At 41.8% G+C, this 18,717-nt stretch overlaps 1 protein-coding gene across 2 annotated transcripts in view; it reads left to right on the top strand.

Annotated features, from left to right (window-relative positions):
* notch2.L (notch 2 L homeolog) overlaps positions 1 to 18,717 on the top strand; it is a 104,089-nt gene that overhangs the window by 27,358 nt on the left and 58,014 nt on the right. For both annotated transcript variants that reach the window (XM_041590669.1, XM_018258778.2), the window contains exon 2: positions 9,004 to 9,085. In XM_041590669.1, the coding sequence (XP_041446603.1) occupies positions 9,004 to 9,085 (82 nt within the window). The remainder of the gene's footprint in view (positions 1 to 9,003; positions 9,086 to 18,717) is intronic.

Raw genomic sequence — 18,717 nt, 5'->3', positions numbered from 1 at the left:
GGGGGGAGGGGGGTAAGGCATAAAATATCACAACCATTATGTTAGTACATCGGCAGTTAACTAGATTGCACAGTTAGCCAGGCACCCCATATCGCTTCAAATTTTCCAGGGCAGCCTCTTGAAAGATATGTAAGTTTCTGGTTCGAGAGAGAGTCATTTATCAGTTTCTGCCAATATTGTATTGTGGGGGGGTTGAGCGACTTCCAGTGCAGTAATATGGCTTTTTTGGCATAATACAGGAGCTGTAGGTAGCATATTTTAACATAGGAGCGTAGCTGCAAGCCCTCTATTATCCCCAACAGACAGGTTTCTGGCGAACGAATACTTGGTAGTGCAAGCTTTTCATTCAAGTATTGGAGTACTGCACTCCAAAAGCTCTGAATCACCGGACAGGACCAGAAGATATGAAACATGGTGCCAGGTTCCACTCTGCACTTAGGGCACAGATCTGATACATTATCATATATTTTTGCCAGACGGGAGGGGGTTAAGTAAACTCTATTTAAAAATTTAATTTGTATAAGCCTGTCCCTCATAGATATAGATAACTCCGTTACAAGCTTTAGTGCATCTTTCCACTTTTCGTCAGTCAGGTCAGGGATATCGTCTCGCCATTTGCCCTTAACTCTCTCAAGGGGAGAGGGACCAGCAGTAGATAATATCGTATACAACCAGGATAGGGGTTTAGTTAGGTCTAACCTGTGTAAGTAGGTCTCAAGGGTCGTCACCTTCAAGACGACAGGCTTGATTGGAAATTGTACGTTGAAAGCATGTCGTAATTGCAAATAACGAAATAGCATATCTGGGTGGGGGTGCAGTTCCTGTTGGATTGTGGCATACGTTTTACAGTCACCATCAGTGACCACATCACCTAGGGTTTTTATCCCAATCTGTGCCCACCTTGCGATGTCTGGTAGTGAGCAAAAATGAGGGAGGTGATTATTGCCCCACAACGGGGTATGGGGGGACCAGGCTGTAGAGGTTCCTCGAACCAGAATTTGAGATTTCTGAAATGCCTTCACCACCGTGAGCATAGGTGTAGTGGTCACATGATATGTAGAGGCACCTCTGTAAGGGAGTTTGGCAAGGGCCTCAAAGGAGCCTATTACCGCAGCTTCCAACACTACTGCGGAGTTGCTACGGTCAGGAACAATCCACCAGTGGGCATATACCAACTGGGCTGCAAGAAAGTAAAGTTTGAGATTCGGCAGTGCGAGGCCTCCTCCAGAAGCCGGCGCCTGAAGCACCCTAAAGTTCAATCGAGGATGGTCTCCTGCCCACAAGAAGCCTCTAATAATTTTGTCTATTCTGGCGAACCAATGGGCCCGGGGGGTTACGGGAGAATTATGGAGAACATACAGAAATTTGGGTAGGAAGATCATTTTAAACATATTAATTTTGCCTGGTAAAGAAAGAGGTAGGTCCTGCCACACCGCAACTTTGTTAGTCAGGGTCTGTACTACTGGATCTAGATTAAGTTGTTCATATCTATGAAGATCCTTATGGATCACTATTCCCAGGTATTTAAATGTGTGTGCTACTTTGAGCTGTAGCAAGGTGTCCAGCGTATCCTGGGGAAGGGGATCTATGGGAAACACCACAGACTTAGTGCGATTAATTTTTAAACCAGAGTATTGGCCAAACTCAGTAATAGTTGTCAGGAGATTTCCTAGGGCTAAACCCGAGTTGGCCAAATAGACTAGCATATCGTCAGCGTATAATGAGATTTTCTCCGACAAGTTTCCTATACGTAAGCCCTGTATATCCTCATTCGCCCGTATTCTGATGGCCAGGGGCTCTATAGCCAGGGCAAACAGGAAAGGCGAGAGAGGACACCCCTGTCGGGTGCCCCTTCCCAGTGATATGCTTTCCGATACTTGCCCATTGACCAATATCTTAGCTCTCGGATGTGCATAAAGTATCTGAATCCACTTTCGTATTTTAGGACCCAGCTTATAACGAGTTAACACCTCCCATAGGTATTGCCACTGAACTGTGTCAAAAGCCTTCGCTGTATCGAGGGACACTACAATCCTATTCCCCCCATTATCATGTTGGATCGCTAGGTTAGTAAAAAGCCGTCTCACATTGATATCTGTGGTTTTAGAGGGCATAAAGCCTGTCTGGTCCGGATGTATTAGATCAGGCGCTATCAGTTTAAGTCGGTTGGCTATAATTTTGGCAAATATCTTAATGTCGCAGTTAAGGAGGGATATAGGGCGATATGAGTCACATCTGTCAGGGGGTTTGCCTTCCTTGTATATTAGAGTAATAAAGGCGTCATAGCATGAGTCAGGCAGTACCCCTGTTTGATGAATTCCATTAAAGAGAGCTAAAAGTTTGGGGGCCAGAAAGTCTACATATTTCTTATACCATTCAATCGGAATCCCATCTGGACCAGGTGCCTTCCCCATAGGAAACCCATTGATAGCATCTTTAATTTCATCTAAGGTAATGTCTTGGTCTAATTGCATGGCTAGATCTGGAGGGACCTCTGGGAAGTCTATTGTATTTAGGAATTCCTTGAGCTTGTCAGAAGAGGTATCAGGTGGTGAACGGTATGTGGATTGAAAATACATCTCAAATTGTTGTGTCATTTGTATTGGGTCTGTAATGAGAGTAGTCCCATTAGTAATGGCCTGTATCATAGTCTTCGGTACATCCCCCCTGGCCAGTAGCGCCAGCAGCTTCCCATTTTTGTCGCCCTTGTCATACCAGGCAGCTGCTCTGTAAAGCTCCCGTTGCGAGTATTTGTCAACTAGTAGTAAGTCCAGGTCTCTCTGAGCTGATTGCATAGCCTGTTTAGTTTCGTCAGATTCTATTAGTGTCAGATCTGTTTCTGCTTTAGCTAAGGTGTCTTGAGCAAGAGAGAGAGCCTGGTCCCCCTCTCTGCGTGCTGACTTAATAAGGGAGATATATGCACCTCTTATATAGGCCTTACCGGCGTCCCACACTATATGTTCTGCTGCAGTGTCGTGGTTTATTTCCCAATATTGCGTCAGCAAAGGAAGGAGACGTTCGTTAACCTTTGGGTTGGCTATCCATTTGGGGGGTAATCTCCATTTAACTCCTCTAACCTGATTGGTGCCACCCAGAGATAATAGGAGTGGGGCATGATCAGAGCACATCCTCGTCAAGTATTCTATAGAGTCAACATATGGTATTACTTCAGTTGTACCTAGACACATATCTATACGAGACATCGCTGCAGAGGCCACAGAGTAACACGAATACTGTTTAAGCTGGGGGTGTCGCCATCTCCAGATATCCATCAGGCCTGTAGCTTCCACCCAACGGGCAAAACTTTTTGTGTCATGAGCAGAGGGGTGAAGTCTATCTAGGGCCGGATCAAGGACCAAGTTAAAGTCACCTGCCCATAGCATAGGATGATTGCCCATTTCAGCCACTTTTTGTAAGATTTCATTTAGTATTTGAATGTCTGCAGGAGGAGGTAAATATACATTAACAATTATATAAGTGGTATCAGCAATTTGGGCTTTCAAAATTAGATACCGTCCACCTCTATCTGAAGTTAGTGCGTGAAAATGAAAATGTAGTGATTTCCTAACCAGGATAGCAACTCCCCTGGAGTATGTTGAGAAGTCTGCATGATATGCCACCGAAACCCAGTTCCGTTTCAGTGCCCGAACCCTCTGGCCCACTAGATGAGTCTCCTGGAGCAATACAATATCCGCCCCAGATTTCTTGGCCGTATCTAAAACCACTGCCTCTCTTGATTTTATCGTTAATCCCACGCACATTCCAGGACAGTAATTTAAAACATTGAGGAGCCATAGCCATTTTTAGGGTAAATTTTGTGCCACTGAGGCCAGCGTAGCTCTAAGGGCCCGCGGGCTCCCAGCAAAAGAATGGTTGTGTCAGGCGATTATAGGAGTGTGCTTCGAGTTTCGTGGGGACCTATAGCTGTCAGCAGCAATGTCTCGTACCACCACCAATATTTAGTAGTCCTTAAACCTCCCCTCATAGAGGTAAGAAAAGAAAGGGGAAAAAGGAAAGAGAAGAAAAATAGACAAAAATAATACCCATTAACATTAAATCCCCCACCCGGTATCCTCCTCCCAACCCGGAGATACATTTTCCCTTAATTCGAACAATCCCAACAGGGGAGTGGGTAGCACTTGGCAATAACTCTTAAAACAAAAAGGTAAGGTGAAACAGGGGCAGAGTCCGAGTCTCCGTAGTACCTAGAATAGCACATGAATAATAGTGAGATCCTGAGTGTCATCCCTGCAGCAGGATCAGGCTGAGGAAGCCAAGTACATCAGGCACCGGTGCAAGACCGGCAATGAGCACACCATGTCCCAATATTAAGACAGTGAAGATCTCAGCATGTCATCTGAGGGGAGTCAGTGGTACGCCGTCCCACCGAGTCCCCTTCCTTCCAAATCATGGGAGTAAGCCTCAGTGTATTGGTTGTGATATGTCCAAATTTAGTATTGATACACAATCAGTACGTGCTTGCTCCTGTCCTGAGCATGCCCTTGGCGGGGTAACTAGAGTGTCTCTGAGAGCTCGTAGGCACAAGCAGGAACAGTCTGAAGCAACCAGTCCTCAGTTTGGGCTTACAAAGTTCCAGCCATGTTCTAGTCTGAGGCGGAGAGGGTACAGCCATGTGTCACAGAGCAATGTGAGTAAATGGGGAGTGATGCCCTCCCCTCACCGTCAGGGAATATAGCCTACAACCCATGGCTCAGTCTAAAGAGTGAGGCTATAGCAGTCAGAAAAGTATAAACAAGAATGATCTCACCTGCTGCAGCACCTTCTTTTACCGTCTGTGTTAATTAGGGCGACGAGGGCTAGCTCTAGGGGACAGATTGCCCCGGGCATCGAGCCAATCGCTTGCTTCTTGAGCTGAGGTGAAAAAATTGGCTCTGTCTCCAGCTTGAACCCTCAGTTTGGCTGGGTAGAGCATGCCGTATTTCAGATTGGCTTCTCGCAGGCGGCGCTTGACTGCCGTAAAGGTGCCTCTTTGTCTTTGAAGCTCTGCAGAATAATCTGGGTAGATGGATACCTTCTTTCCTTCCACCATAATCTCAGGGCTCTGTCTGGCCGCCTGCAGTACGGCGTCACGATCTCGGAAGTTTAGCAGCCGAACCAAGAAGGGCCTGGGCGGTGCTCCTGGCGGGGGGCTCCTACCTGGTACCCGATGGGCCCGTTCGACCGCATAAAAAGGCGAGAATGCCGCTGTGGGGACGGAGTCTCGCAGCCATTTTTCTGCAAAGGCCACTGGGTCATTTCCTTCCGTTCTTTCTGGGAGCCCCACAATACGTAGGTTATTACGTCGCTGCCTATTTTCATAGTCGTCCAGCTTGTCCGTGCAGGCCTTAAGCTGAGTTTCCATGCGTGTTATTGCTGCAGGAATTGGAGCGCAGGTGTCCTCAAGAGTTGAGATTCTGTTTTCTGTCTCACCCACTCTCTCCCGCATATTCTGTAAATCGGCCCGCAGTAGCGAGAGGTCGATCTTGACTTCCTCCAATTTAGTGGAAAGCGAGGTCCTGCAATCCGTAATTGCGTCCAAGAGCAGCTGTGTCGCCGCTTCTGGTTGCGATGAGGAGGAGCTCGCAGTCGCTGGTTCAGGTTCCTTCGGATGAGAGCCATTTTGAGAAGGCTGCCTGGCAAATTGCTCAAGTTTAGATGCCGCATCAGACTTTGGTTTTTGCGTTTTGCTGCCTCCCATCATGAGAAGGAAAGTGTTGTTATAGTAGATACTGCACTTGGTGCTAAAGTAGGATCTCAATAAGTAGTGGTAGGTTGCGGTACACGGAGCTCTTAACTGTGCCCTTTACATTATAGTAGCATCCATGCTTGTCCTGCCCCACCGGACAGATTGGTGTTGTACGTGCTGTAGGGGCCCTTGGGCAATTGCCCTAGGCAAGGAAGCTTAGTGGAGAACCTGGGTGGGCATTTGATTGCAAGATGCTGGGCTGTATCTGGTATAATGCAGAGGGGTATCTGAGATCTCCCAGATGGATTCCCACCACTTGACTGAAAAGCCTGCTCCTCCTTGTATCGAAGGCCCTTTGTGTGTGGAGCACTCTGGCTGCGTTTCCCTGGGACCAGTGTAGGTGGGGCTGCAGGCAGAGTCACTATCCCTCTAGCACAGGAACAGTAATAGGCCTCACTGCCTCAACCCTCCCAGTCCTTAGGTGAAAAACAGGGCTAGAAAAAAGCACAAAGAGCGCCCCCAGGGTCTGCCAGGCACTCACCCCACCTTTCCTCCTGCACCTGGGCCGCAAACTGCAGTCTTGGCCTTGCGCGGCGGGGTTGGAGTTCCGGTCCGTGCGCGTCTGGGTCAGAGCCTTACTCAAGGCCGCGGCTTTGGGCGCGACACTAGGCCGCACTGTGTTTGTCCGCCCTGGCGCTGTTGGAGCGGCGGTTTCGGGCTCTGACGGGAGCGGATGCCCCCCTACAGCTGCAGGTAACAACAACTAGTCTGTATGGGCTGTATTTGTGGGGGAAAGTGCCGTTTGGCAAAAGGACCCTGGGAGCGCCTGAAAACTGCCTCCACGCTGCTTGCCAGCTAGCCACGCCCCTTACTTTTTTAAGTTTAAGGGGATTATAAATAGATATTGTAGCTGCTCCAGAGTAAAGCTGGCCATAGACGCACAGATCCAATCGTACAAATCGAGGATTCGTACGTTTTTTTTGAATTGTGCGTGGAGAGTGCCGACATCTTTCGTCTGGCAGAGATCAGTCGTTTGGTCGATCGGACAGGTTTGATTTTGACCCGATCCCGCCGGAGCCCATTGCGCATCGTAATCGGATCGTTCGGATTACCCCCGATATAGCCATGCTTGTTAATGGCATATCGGGGAAAGATCCGCTCGTTTGGCGATGTCTCCAAACGAGCGGATCTTTGCGTCTATGGCCACCTTAAAAAACATTTAACTGGGCAGTCTTAGAACAGACGCAAGAACATCAGAACATTGAAAGAATATTCATCAGCTGGATCAACTTGTATCCAATCAGGGCATTAGAATAACACCGTTAAAGCTCTATCATGCTATAGCCATTCTAGGCATTAGAAGAATACTGGTATGGCTATACCACCCTTTAGCTAATGAGGACATTAAAAGAACACTTGTAAGGCTATATATCATTCTATAACCATTCTGAGTATTAAAAGAACAATAGTATGTATATATAGTATAGTATATAGCTATATCCAACCAGAGCATTAGAAGAACATTGGTATGGCTATAACACCCTGTATCCAATCAGAAAATTAGAGGAGTGATGATTTTTCTAGTAGCTTAAGAGCATTAGAAGAACACAAAACCACACTGTAGACAGTAAGAGCTTTAGAAGAACATTGTTAAGACTAAGCCAATCAAAGAGTTAGAATTAGCCGGTGTGGCTATAGCATCGTGAAACCTGTTAGCATTAGATAGTTTATAATTTGATTATTCTGTAGGCAGTCAGATTATTATAAACTGTAACATTCTATCTGGAACATTGTTCTGTATGAAACAAGGCTCCTGCAATCAGCTCATACATTGAATTGACCGATACTTGACCGAGGTCCGTAATGCTCTCCATAATAAAAGACTTCTATTTCATATTAGAGTTATTAATAAACACCCTCATTGTCTGATTTTCTAACTGGATCTGTAAATCCTGGGCACTGGTCCGACCTCTCCATGCTGGCACGAGACACATACTTGGCATGAAGCAATAAAGCTGCGCATTTATGTGACTATCACTTTATCCACAGAAATGGCTGCTGTCGTAGTTACAAATTCCACTTCTTGCCTCCGCTTCCTCCGCTTGTTATTCATGGGGCTTTGTCTGTGGAATGTGCGGGGTGTCAGAAGTGTGCTGCGATTGTGTGTGGTCCCAAGCCACAGGGTGACCCATTGGTCAGAAGCTGCCTCAGCACTCTGCTTAACCATCTACCCAGGAGCTCACAGTTTGGATTATTTTTGTTATAAAGCATTTATAAAGTGCATAGTATATAGCAGGACTGCACAATACTAAACACTTAAATAGTATGGAACAAGCCTGTTAACCCTGTGCATCCTGTGGCCTGAATTCTTCTGTATATATTCACAGTTAAAGAACAACAACAAGGAGGTTACAGCTTTGGGATCCCTGAGGCATAGACTAAAATATCCAGTAATTTAAATTACAGTTTGCCCATTGAACTTGTGTAGAATGTTCCTCCCTCAAAAAGCCCCTGTGTAGTTGTGGGCCCATGACAATTGCCTCCCCTACAACAGTTCACGTTTGTAGCACAATAACCTTCCCATTACCACTATGATCTGCAGGGGCCTATAATTTACCACCCTGCAAATAACTAGAGGGGTTATGTTAAACAAAAAAATTATAGAAAATGGAAATTTTTATTTCCAAGAAGAGCAACGTTAATTAATACAGCATAAGACCTGAGGGCTTATATATGAATGTGGGGCGTAAGTCCACAAAACACTTATGCCTGGTGCAGAGCAGCTGCCTTCTATGCGTGTGCCATTTACAACTTTAATTCTGCAAGGGGCCCTGCACTATGGGCTACCCGCATGCACATGTTTTAAATGGCGGGTGCAGAGTTGAAGGTGACAGCATGCGGCAGTAAGAAGTGGGGCAAGGTGCAATGCCCCCTCCCTTTCTGTTTTCCTTTAATTCACATTCAAGTTTTACTGACCTATAGAAAGGCAAATAAACTGCTGCAGAAGTTTCCATTTTGCTTGAAAAGGGTTATATCCTCGGAGACTTTAAAAAGGCAGTGGGGCAGATCCCTGGATTAACTCCACATGTATGTTGTTATCAAAATATTTTTGTGTTTGTGCCTGAACACGATGTGTAGTGTTGAGTGTTTTCATTCGAAAAATATGTATTGTTTCAGCTTGTATATCCTGGAATCGCGCGCCTGCATTTAGTTCAGTCGTTAAAAGTAAATAATGATTTTTTTTATGGCTGGGATTGCAGCACCTCTGGGGTGACTTGTATTTATTATCATTCACTAAATTATATTTTATTTTCCAGGCTTACAGTGTCGAGGTGCCAGTGAGCCATGTTTAAATGAAGGAAGATGTATCACCAGTGATGACGGCTCTGCATACTGCAAGTAAGTGAGATATGTGCACTGCTGTAATGCCATAAATACAATATCAGTGTCACTGTGAATGGCTCCAGACTATTGCCCGGCTATGATATAGTATACCTGCCAACTGTCCCGTTTTCTGCAGGACAGTCCCATTTTTCTTACCTTAAATGGCCCAACTTTCTATTTGATCTCCTCCACTGACGCAAGAAAAAGATACCAAGTTTCTGAAATGTAATTAAAATTAGAGTTTTTTGGCAGAAAGCCCAAATCAGTCAGCAGCTGTACTTGGATACTTTTGTGACAATTTAAGATAATCAGAAAACAATCCTAATTATTTAAGATAAGCAGGTCTCTTGGGAGAACTAAGACTAGCAGCAATTTCACTTTCATTAGTAAAACTGTTACACATAAACATATAACACATAAAACATTGCACTAAAACTCCCAGAAATGTGTTCAAACTTTCATAACCTGCCAAATTTTGTAAAATGGACATGGTAATTACAGGGTGTGGCCAGAAAATAGGCGTGGCCAAAATACATTTTTATGCCTTTTTCTTCCATTTTTTTTTAAATGTTGGGAGGTATGATGTGGTTACTCAGTAGGCTGGAAATATGTTGCAGAAATGATACTAGCTGGGGTAAAGCAGTTTAGTAATGCTAAACATATTCAAATAGGCTGTGCCAGTTTGGACAATTTATTAAGGCTTTTCTCAGCGCTCTTGGTGCTTCCTGACCACCCAAAAAACCCCTAGAGTTCTATTGCCTGCACTTATAGTTTATCCACTGGAAAGTGGCAATGGGCAAGCAAAGGGGGAAAATAAGTGGTTGACTCAATATTGCGCTGTTTCGCTGCTGTCAAGAATTCTGTGCTTTTGTCCTAATCCAGGTTATTTTTCTTGGTATCTGGAGAGCTGTAAATCTGACACCCTGCTTTAAGAAATAAATGCCTGTTGCACAAGTCTTTTACTATATACCAGCGACCTTAAGCTACCTGTAACCTGAACATGAAAAAGTAGCAATAAATATCACTTTACAGTGTAAAACCTTCTGAAACATGTAGCAATACTTGAGGAACATGTTAGTAAAAACGCACAATTGGAGCACATATAAACTTTATGCAGACAATGCCCTGGTTACGATTGAAACCAGTATTTCAGGGTAGTGCTAACCACTGAGCAGCATATCAAATGTATATGAATGGCTAAAGGTGGCCATAGACGCGAAGATCTGCTTGTTTGGCAACATCGCCAAACAAGCTGATCTTTCCCTGATATGCCACTAACGGGCATGGCTATATCGGGGGTAATCTGAACGTTTGGCCCTATGGCCAAACGATCGTATTACGATGAGAGCGCAATGGGCTCTGGTGGGACGGATCGATCCGATTGACCAAACGACCGATCTCCGCCGGACGAAAAATGTCGGGACTCTCCACACACGGTCCGAAAATCGTACAAATCCTCGATTCGTACGATAGGATCTTTGCGTCTATGGCCACCTTTATTATAAGATACTTGTCAATTGGCCTTCATTTGTTCTTTTTTTATAGTTTTTGAATTATTTGCCTTTCTTCTTCTTCTTACTCTTTCCAGCTTTCAAATGAGGGTCACCGACCCCATCCAAAAACAGTTACTCTGTAAAGCTACACATTTATTGTTATTGCTACATTTTATTCAGGCCTCTCCTATTCATATTCCAGTCTCTTATTCAAATCAGTGCATGGTTGCTAGGGTAATTTGGACCCTAGCAAACAGACTGCTGAAATCGCAGACTGGAAAGCTGCTGAATGAAAAGCTAAAGAACTCAAAAACCTTAAATTATAAAAAATGAGAACCAATTACAAATTGTCTCATAATATCACTCTCTACACCAGGGGTCCAAAAGCTTTTTTTTACACACGAGCCACGATCAAATGTAAAAAGACTTGGGGAGCAACACAAGCATGAACAAAGTCTTGCCAAATAAGGACTGTGGTTGTCTATTTGGTAGGCCTTAAATAAGCAGTTTCATGCTAAGTAGATAAACGCTTTGACTGTTGGATACATAGTGTTTCAGCCAGTGTATGGCCATCTTAAGGGCTCTTACTGACGAGCAGTTGAAGCTGCGCTCCCCTGCGTTCCGTTTTTCTGCGTTTAGCCGCAGGGGAGCGCAGGAATAGACGCATTTAGCTTTTTTCAGTGGGGCTGTACTCACGCAGGCGCGTGTAGGCGCCGAACGCAGGAAAAATGCAGCATGTTGCGTCTCAACCTGCGTTCGGCGCCTACACGCGCCTGTGTGAGTACAGCCCCATTGAAAAAAGCTAAATGCGTCTATTCCTGCGCTCCCCTGCGGCTGAATGCAGAAAAACGGAACGCAGAAAAATGGAACGCAGGGGAGCGCAGCTTCAACCGCTCGTTAGTAAGAGCCCTAAAGGGGTTGTTCATCTTTGAGTTAACTTTTAATATGATGTAGGGAACAATATTCTGAGACAATTTGCAATTGGTTTTCATTTTTTATTACTTGTGGTTTTTGACTTATTTAGCTTTTTATTCAGCTCTCCAGTTTGGAGTGTTAGCAATCTGGTTTGTTAGGGTCCAAATTACCCTAACAACCATGCATTGATTTGAATGAGAATATGGAATATTAATATGTGAGGGTCAGAACAGAAAGATGAGTAATAAAAAGTAGCAATAACAATAAATGTGTAGCTTTAGAGAGGTTTTGTTTTTAGAGGGGGGTCAGTGATCCCCTTTTGAAAGCTAGAAAAAGTCAGTAGAAGAAGGCAAATAATTCATAAACTCTAAAAAAAAATAAACAATGAAGACCAATTGAAAAGTTGTTTAGAATTGTATAACATAGTAAAAGTTAACCTGAAGGTGAACCACCCCTTGAAGATGCATAAGTTTGACGTGAAAGGTGAACTGTACAACTCACTGCAGTGGTAGGAAAGATAGAGAACAACCTCATTCTGTGCAATTCAACCTACATCTGAACCTTGTCCCATAATTAGATCTTATAATAATGATGTGAAAAGGCTGGCCTGACAGAACCCACCACCTGTATCCTATATACATACTGCTGAGCCGTGGGAAAGGTCTTTTTCTGTCTTTTCTTGTCACTAGGCTTCAATTTCAGTGGGGTTATGAGAGGCTTCCATATATGGATTTTTATCATTGATGCTAAAATATGGGTTACTCCAGGTCACATAAGGCTAAGAAGCTGTTTGATGTATGGGCTTTCTATCTGGGCACACAAAGGCAGTGCTGTGCAAAGAAGCTGAGCATATACAAATTTAAACTTAAGCAGCAAAGTTTACTGCTGAACTTTCATGAAGCAACTTCCATAGAACAGCTTTAAAGAGAATTAATATGGCCAAAAGAATGGATGTATTATGCCGGGTGTAGCTCTGCACCCTCTCATATCCAGAGCCTGGCCTTCTTATGCTAATGAATAGAATGAAGGTCTCATAGGAAACGCCTGAACGACTTTAATTCCACTGCTAAGGCTCCAGAAAAATGTGGAATATGCCAAAGTCCCAGCAGGCTGTCTGTAAATGTTTGTGTTCAAAGGAGAAGAGGAAGTGATTAAAATAGGGAGGGAATTTTGTATATGTTTAATTAAGTGCATCTTCTCCATGTCATATTTTTTATTATTGTGTGTGTGTGTTCATGCAAAGCGTTCTGGGAGTTTGCCAGGTTTGGCTCATCTCTCTCTGATGTTGGCTAAGTCGTTGATGCAGCGTGGAAAATATATATTCCTGTGCTTCAGGAATTTCCAGCTGCAGGATTTCCAATAGCTTTAAGCACCGCCTCTTACGATAACACTGAAACTGAAAGCTCTTGTGGTTGTTATTTAATTATGTTGGGATGCCTTGCACTGAAGCCTGTGTGTTGGAAGGGACACTTTCACTATAGGGCATGCTTCCTTATGCTTTTACTCTTCGTGTGGAGATAGCATACCTCCCAACTGTCCCGTTGTCTGAGTGACAGTCCTGTTTTTTTTTCTTACTGAAATGTTCCGAGTTTCTCTTTGATCTCCTGCACTGATGCCAGAAAAAGATACAACGTTTCTGATTTTTGGCAGTTAGCAGATGTACTTGGATACTTTTGTAACAATTTAAGATTAGCAAAGAAACTAATTTGATTCAAGGTTTTAAAAACTCGATTCTAGTTTTTTCTCTGGAAAAAAAATTGGAAGGTTTTTAGCTGGCGAATAGTCGAATTCAAGTTCTTAAAGAACCAAAGTATGATAAATCTCAAAAATCGAGGTACGAATTTTTTGAAAAACTTGATTCGAATTTGAATAACTCCCTAGTCGAATTTGCCAGTTTTGACCATAAAAAACTAAAAAAAAAAATAGAATTCGAATTTTCAATTCGACCCTTGATAAATCTGCCTTGAAGTGTTGTAAAGCGCTTCTGGGCTGGTTATCACCCCTAAAATAACCCTGGGACTCTTCACAGCATAATAAAAATGGCAAGATTCCGAGGCAGCTCTGTACTTCTTTTCAGCTTGTCATTTTGTAAGCTTTGAAAAAGAAGCCCTGAGCTGCCATTATGATTGACAGTAATAGTAAAATAATATTTTAAAATTAATAAAACTTTTAAGACTTCAAATTCAGTATGTTCCGTTCTGTGAGTGACCTGCACACTATCTCTCCTGCTGGGAGACTGGGACTCATTCCATAACCGTTTTATATCATAGAGTTGGTCATTTGCAAACACATACTATAGAGCTGTATGTCTGATTTTGGTCTAATTCCTTAGCCATTGATCCATATATTATACAGTAATGCAATTTAGCCAGAACACTCGGAGATTACATTGCAGTTGATCTCTCCAGATAGATTGTGAAAGCTGTCATTGGGTTCCATCAGTGCCCGTTGGAGGTCATCTACTGACCCAGAAGTTTGAGAAAACACCAGCTCCCGTCGGCTTTTATTAAGGTGTACACTAAAGTCCACCAGCCAAGCAGCTGAAACATACAATATGGCCATTCATGTGTGCGGTAAAATCACACATAATCCACTCATCTGACCCACCCGTTAAGTGACAGGGAATGGTAAAGTATTAACGGAATAAGCCTGTATGTACAAGCCCAGCTTAGGGAAAGTCACAGCATTGCACTGAACCTTTTTCACATACCCCTGAGATTCCATGGTCTGTTTGTACCAAAGTCTGTTACAAAGTTGGCTAAACCTCATGTGCCATAGCAATTCTAGGACCAAATGATTCCAAACAGTTAACCAAATCAACATTCCAGCGATCACATTGCTGCACAGTTTTTCTACATTTTTTCTTAAAAATGTATAATGTGTATATTATGGGGCAGATTTACTAAGCTCGAGTGAATAATTCGAATGAAAAATATTTGAATTTTAAAGTAATTTTTTGGGTACTTCAATTCGAAGTAAAAATCGTTCGACCATTCGATAATCGAAGTACTGTCTCTTTAAAAAAAAACTTCGACTTCATACTTCACCATTTTAAACCTACCGAAGTCCAATGTTAGCCTATGGGGGCCTTCCCCAGCACTTTTCTACGTTTTGGTCGAATAAAAATCCTTTGATCGATCAATTAAAATTAGATTCAAAGGATTTTATCGTTTGATCGAACAATTTTTGCGCTAAAATCCTTCGAATTCGATATTCGAATTCAAAGGATTTTACTTAGAGGGTTTTTTAACCCTCTAAATTCGACCCTTGATAAATCTGACCCTAAATGTATGTCCTGAAAAATATAACCTGTGGCATAATTAAAGGGATAATTCACCGTTAAAGGGGAACTCCTCAAAAACATGACTTAAAGGGATACTGTCATGGGGAAAAAAATTTTTTTGCAAAACGCATCAGTTAATAGATCTGCTCCAGCTGAATTCTGCACTGAAATCTATTTCTCAAAAGAGCAAACAGATTTTTTTATATTCAATTTTGAAATCTGACATGGGCAATTTTGAAATATGACCTGGGGCAGCTGGGAAATTGACAAAATGTCTAGCCTCATGTCAGATTTCAAAACTGAATATAAAAAAATCTGTTTGCTCTTTTGAGAAATTGATTTCAGTGCAGAATTCTGCTGGAGTAGCAGTATTAACTGACCGTTTTGAAAAAAACATGTTTTCCGATGACAGGATCCCTTAAAGCTTTTTTGAAAAGTAAACATAATTTCAAAGAACTTTGCAATATACATCAATTAAAAAATATGCAGACTTTTCATGATTTTTAATGGTTTCTGACAGTTCCCTAAGCCTAGCCCCCTGCTCTCCTGCTGATCTGTCTGACTACTTTGCTGAGCTGGTTGACTACTGTTACTTTGTATCAACAGCCAGCTGTCCTTAGCCTGCATCCTCCAAACCCCACAATTCCCTACACACATAATTTCAATAAGGAACAGAACATCACAGTGCAATGCATTGTGGGTTATGTAGTTCCTGCATGCTGTCTGTAAACTGTGGAGAAGTTATTACAAATTGTAACATCAGTGTTTAGTCCCTCCTTCCCTGCCAGGATTTCAAATGATGCAGAAAGAGAAGAACTGTTAAACAGCTGATTGCAGCATAGAAAATGGCATTTATTCATACTTTTTGAAGAAACCAGTAACTGTAATGGATATATTTATTTATATATATATATAATTATATATATCTGTGGTTTCTGTGTTATGTGGGCTCTTTATCAAATTTTGGTTTGGAAGCCAGAGTTCCCCTTTAATTAACTTTTAGCATGTTATAGAATGGCCCATTCTAACAGATTTTCAATTGGTCTTCATTATTTTTATATGTTTTCTATTATTTGCCTTACTCTTCTGACTCTTTCCAACTTTCATATGGGGGGTCACTGACTGTATAGTTATTTCAACTTTCTATTACACATCTTTCTATACAGGCCTCTCCTATTCATATTCCAGTCTCTTACTCAAATCAATACATGGTTGCTAGTGTAATTTGGACCCTAGTAGCCAGATTGCTGAAATTGCAAACTGGAGAGCAGCTGAATAAAAAGCTAAATAACTTAAAAACCACAAATAATAAAAAAATAAAAACCCATTGCAAATTGTCTCAGAATATCATTCTCTACATCATACTACAAGTGAATTCAAAGGAACAACCCTTAAATGAATATGAATTTAGACAACAGGGTGGAAGAACCATCTTACAGTTTTGAAGTGAAGTCCCATGAGAATAGAAGCAAAGCCCTGCCAGGGATATCTAGAATCCTTTCATGAGGAATGAGAAATGACTTTACTCTTACCCCTGGACACCTGAAAATACTTAGCTTGAAAGCGTGGAAAAAGAGGGTAAACCTTAAGTAATTTGATTTCATGATTTTATTACCTTTTCTTTCTTTGGCAGTGTGGCATGCTGGGAGTTAGTTTTATAGTCGCGATTTGATAATGCTGCCAAAACCAAAGAGACTTCCCATAATCCATTTCTGTTCTGTCTGCTTTTTTTATTGACCCCTTTCTTCATTTTAATGTTTTGGAAATTAGAAAATATAAAGACGAAGCCCAATGTTTAATGCTCCATGTTTCTTATTACCAAAAATAAAGAGTAACCAGTTCCATGTGTGCGAGGCTGGTGTATCAACAATACAGATAAGCGACCTGGGAAGGTTGTAGTATGGCACCTAGTTATTATAGTTAGTATTTGTGAGAGTAGGTTAGATAAACATCTGTCAGGGCTGGTTTGGGTTAAGCTGTGCAAAACTGTTATTATAGCCCTAAAGGCAGGCAGCTGGAATAGTAGAGCCAGGGTTTTACCCTCTCAAGGCTAACATTGTATGCATAGGCTAATTGACCTCTTGCTTGGCCTATTGGCTATGTTACATAGACAAATGAAAATTAAATGCACCTACTGCTTATCTCATCATCTTCTCAGGTGGCACATTGTCAGGCAGTAAAGGGATAAACATTTATATTGTTTGGTAAATCAGTATATATATATATATATATATATATATATATATATGTATATATATATATATATATATATATATATATATATATATATATATATATATATATATATATATATATATATATATATAAAGAGAAAACAGGTATGGTCTTTCTCCCCCAAAGATAATATTCTCTTTTTTCACTTAGGACTGACGCAAGTACACTGCCTTGATGGCGTGCGTCAGCTTATGCATACTTTATACAAACTTTGTAATTAAAAGTGTCTGTTTTTGCTAAATGTTACCTTTAAGTTGTGCAAAAATAAGTTTTCCCTGGGGGCTATATATTGAAGTGCTGGGGTTCAAGGGGTGGTTCACCTTCAAACAACTAGTTGTTTTCAGATAGATCACCAGAAATAACTTTTACCAATGACTTTCTATTTTCTATGTGTGACCGTTTTTCTAATATTGAAGTGTAAAGTATCATTTTTCACCTTCTGTAGAAGCTCTGGGAGGGGGGTCGTCGACCCTGTAAATTTTTCTAAATGAATACATTTAGTTGATACATTTCTTATCTTTGTCCCTGCTGAGCAGACTCTCTGTTTCATTACAGGCAGCTGTTAGAATTGATACAATAGTTGCTAATACTCCAGAGATGCTGCTGAGAAATGTATCAACTAAATGTTGCAAAACTGTAACGATTTAGAGTCTGCACCTGAATTACTGAGCTGCCAGACTCAAACACCAGAGACAGGGACATTCAACTTTAAACTTAGATTTTGGAAAAACAGTAAAAAATAAATAATGGAAAGTCATTGAAAAAAAGCCTTTATTTCTGGGGAAAAATCGAAAAACAGCTGAATTGAAAAAAAATGTTTGCACTCTATCACTGCTTCTTGTTCGAAAAAAAATATGTACCGTTTTTCAGGTTGGACCAGCACACTTTAGATAAGTACAGTACAATAACATTAATACATAAAGTTTTCAAATATTTAATAATTGCTTAGTTTGAGCTTCTAGGCCATAGCTTTTTTTTTCCTGCTGCAAATATCTTGATCATGCTGTGAGCTGTGAAGTCTCACTATAGACTGATTTAATACCATTCTTAACAAACTGATTCCAACATGGGGATTGGAATGAAACTGACACGCAGCACTAATGAATTGTTTATAGCAGGAAAACTCTTAGGATGAGGGAGATACAGTTTACAATTTACAAATCGAAATCTTGAAATTTGATTCACAGCATTGTCCCCAGATTGTCCTATAATTCTTTCACACCGTATCTGACCTATCTCTATCTTGGAAGAAAATGAGAATCCTTAGAGTACATTAGGAGCTGGAAAGCTTTCTTGAACGGTGACGTCTCCCCCCAGGCATCTTTGCTCTTGCAGATAGCCAAATGTAATGGAAATTCAATGTATTGCAATAACAGCTGCACATCTACAGCTTGGAGATCCCCTGTCTACTGTACCTGGAGTCTATTTTAATCTCCTGAGCCTTGTATCATATTTAACCTCCCTGAGAGTTTCATCCTTTGAATTCCTTTAGGAGAGTACTGGATGGAATGGCAGCAGGAAGATGTTGGGGCTTCTCTGTGGAACTGGTTTTGCTATTAATTTATAGAATCTATCCTTTATCATGTCCAGAATTTTTGCATGTGGGTCCCCAGTATATGTCTGGGAAGAGGTTAAATGAGCCCCTTAAGTTATGAGGGGGTGGATCTTGCTGCTGCTAGTGGTTGCTGTATCCTGATGAAAAGCCCTGGTGTGAATCCAGT

This window comes from Xenopus laevis, chromosome 4L, assembly GCF_017654675.1.
Source record: "Xenopus laevis strain J_2021 chromosome 4L, Xenopus_laevis_v10.1, whole genome shotgun sequence".
NCBI lineage: Eukaryota > Metazoa > Chordata > Amphibia > Anura > Pipidae > Xenopus > Xenopus laevis.
Note: the sequence above shows the minus strand (reverse complement) of the source record. Positions and strands in the feature narration are given on the sequence as shown.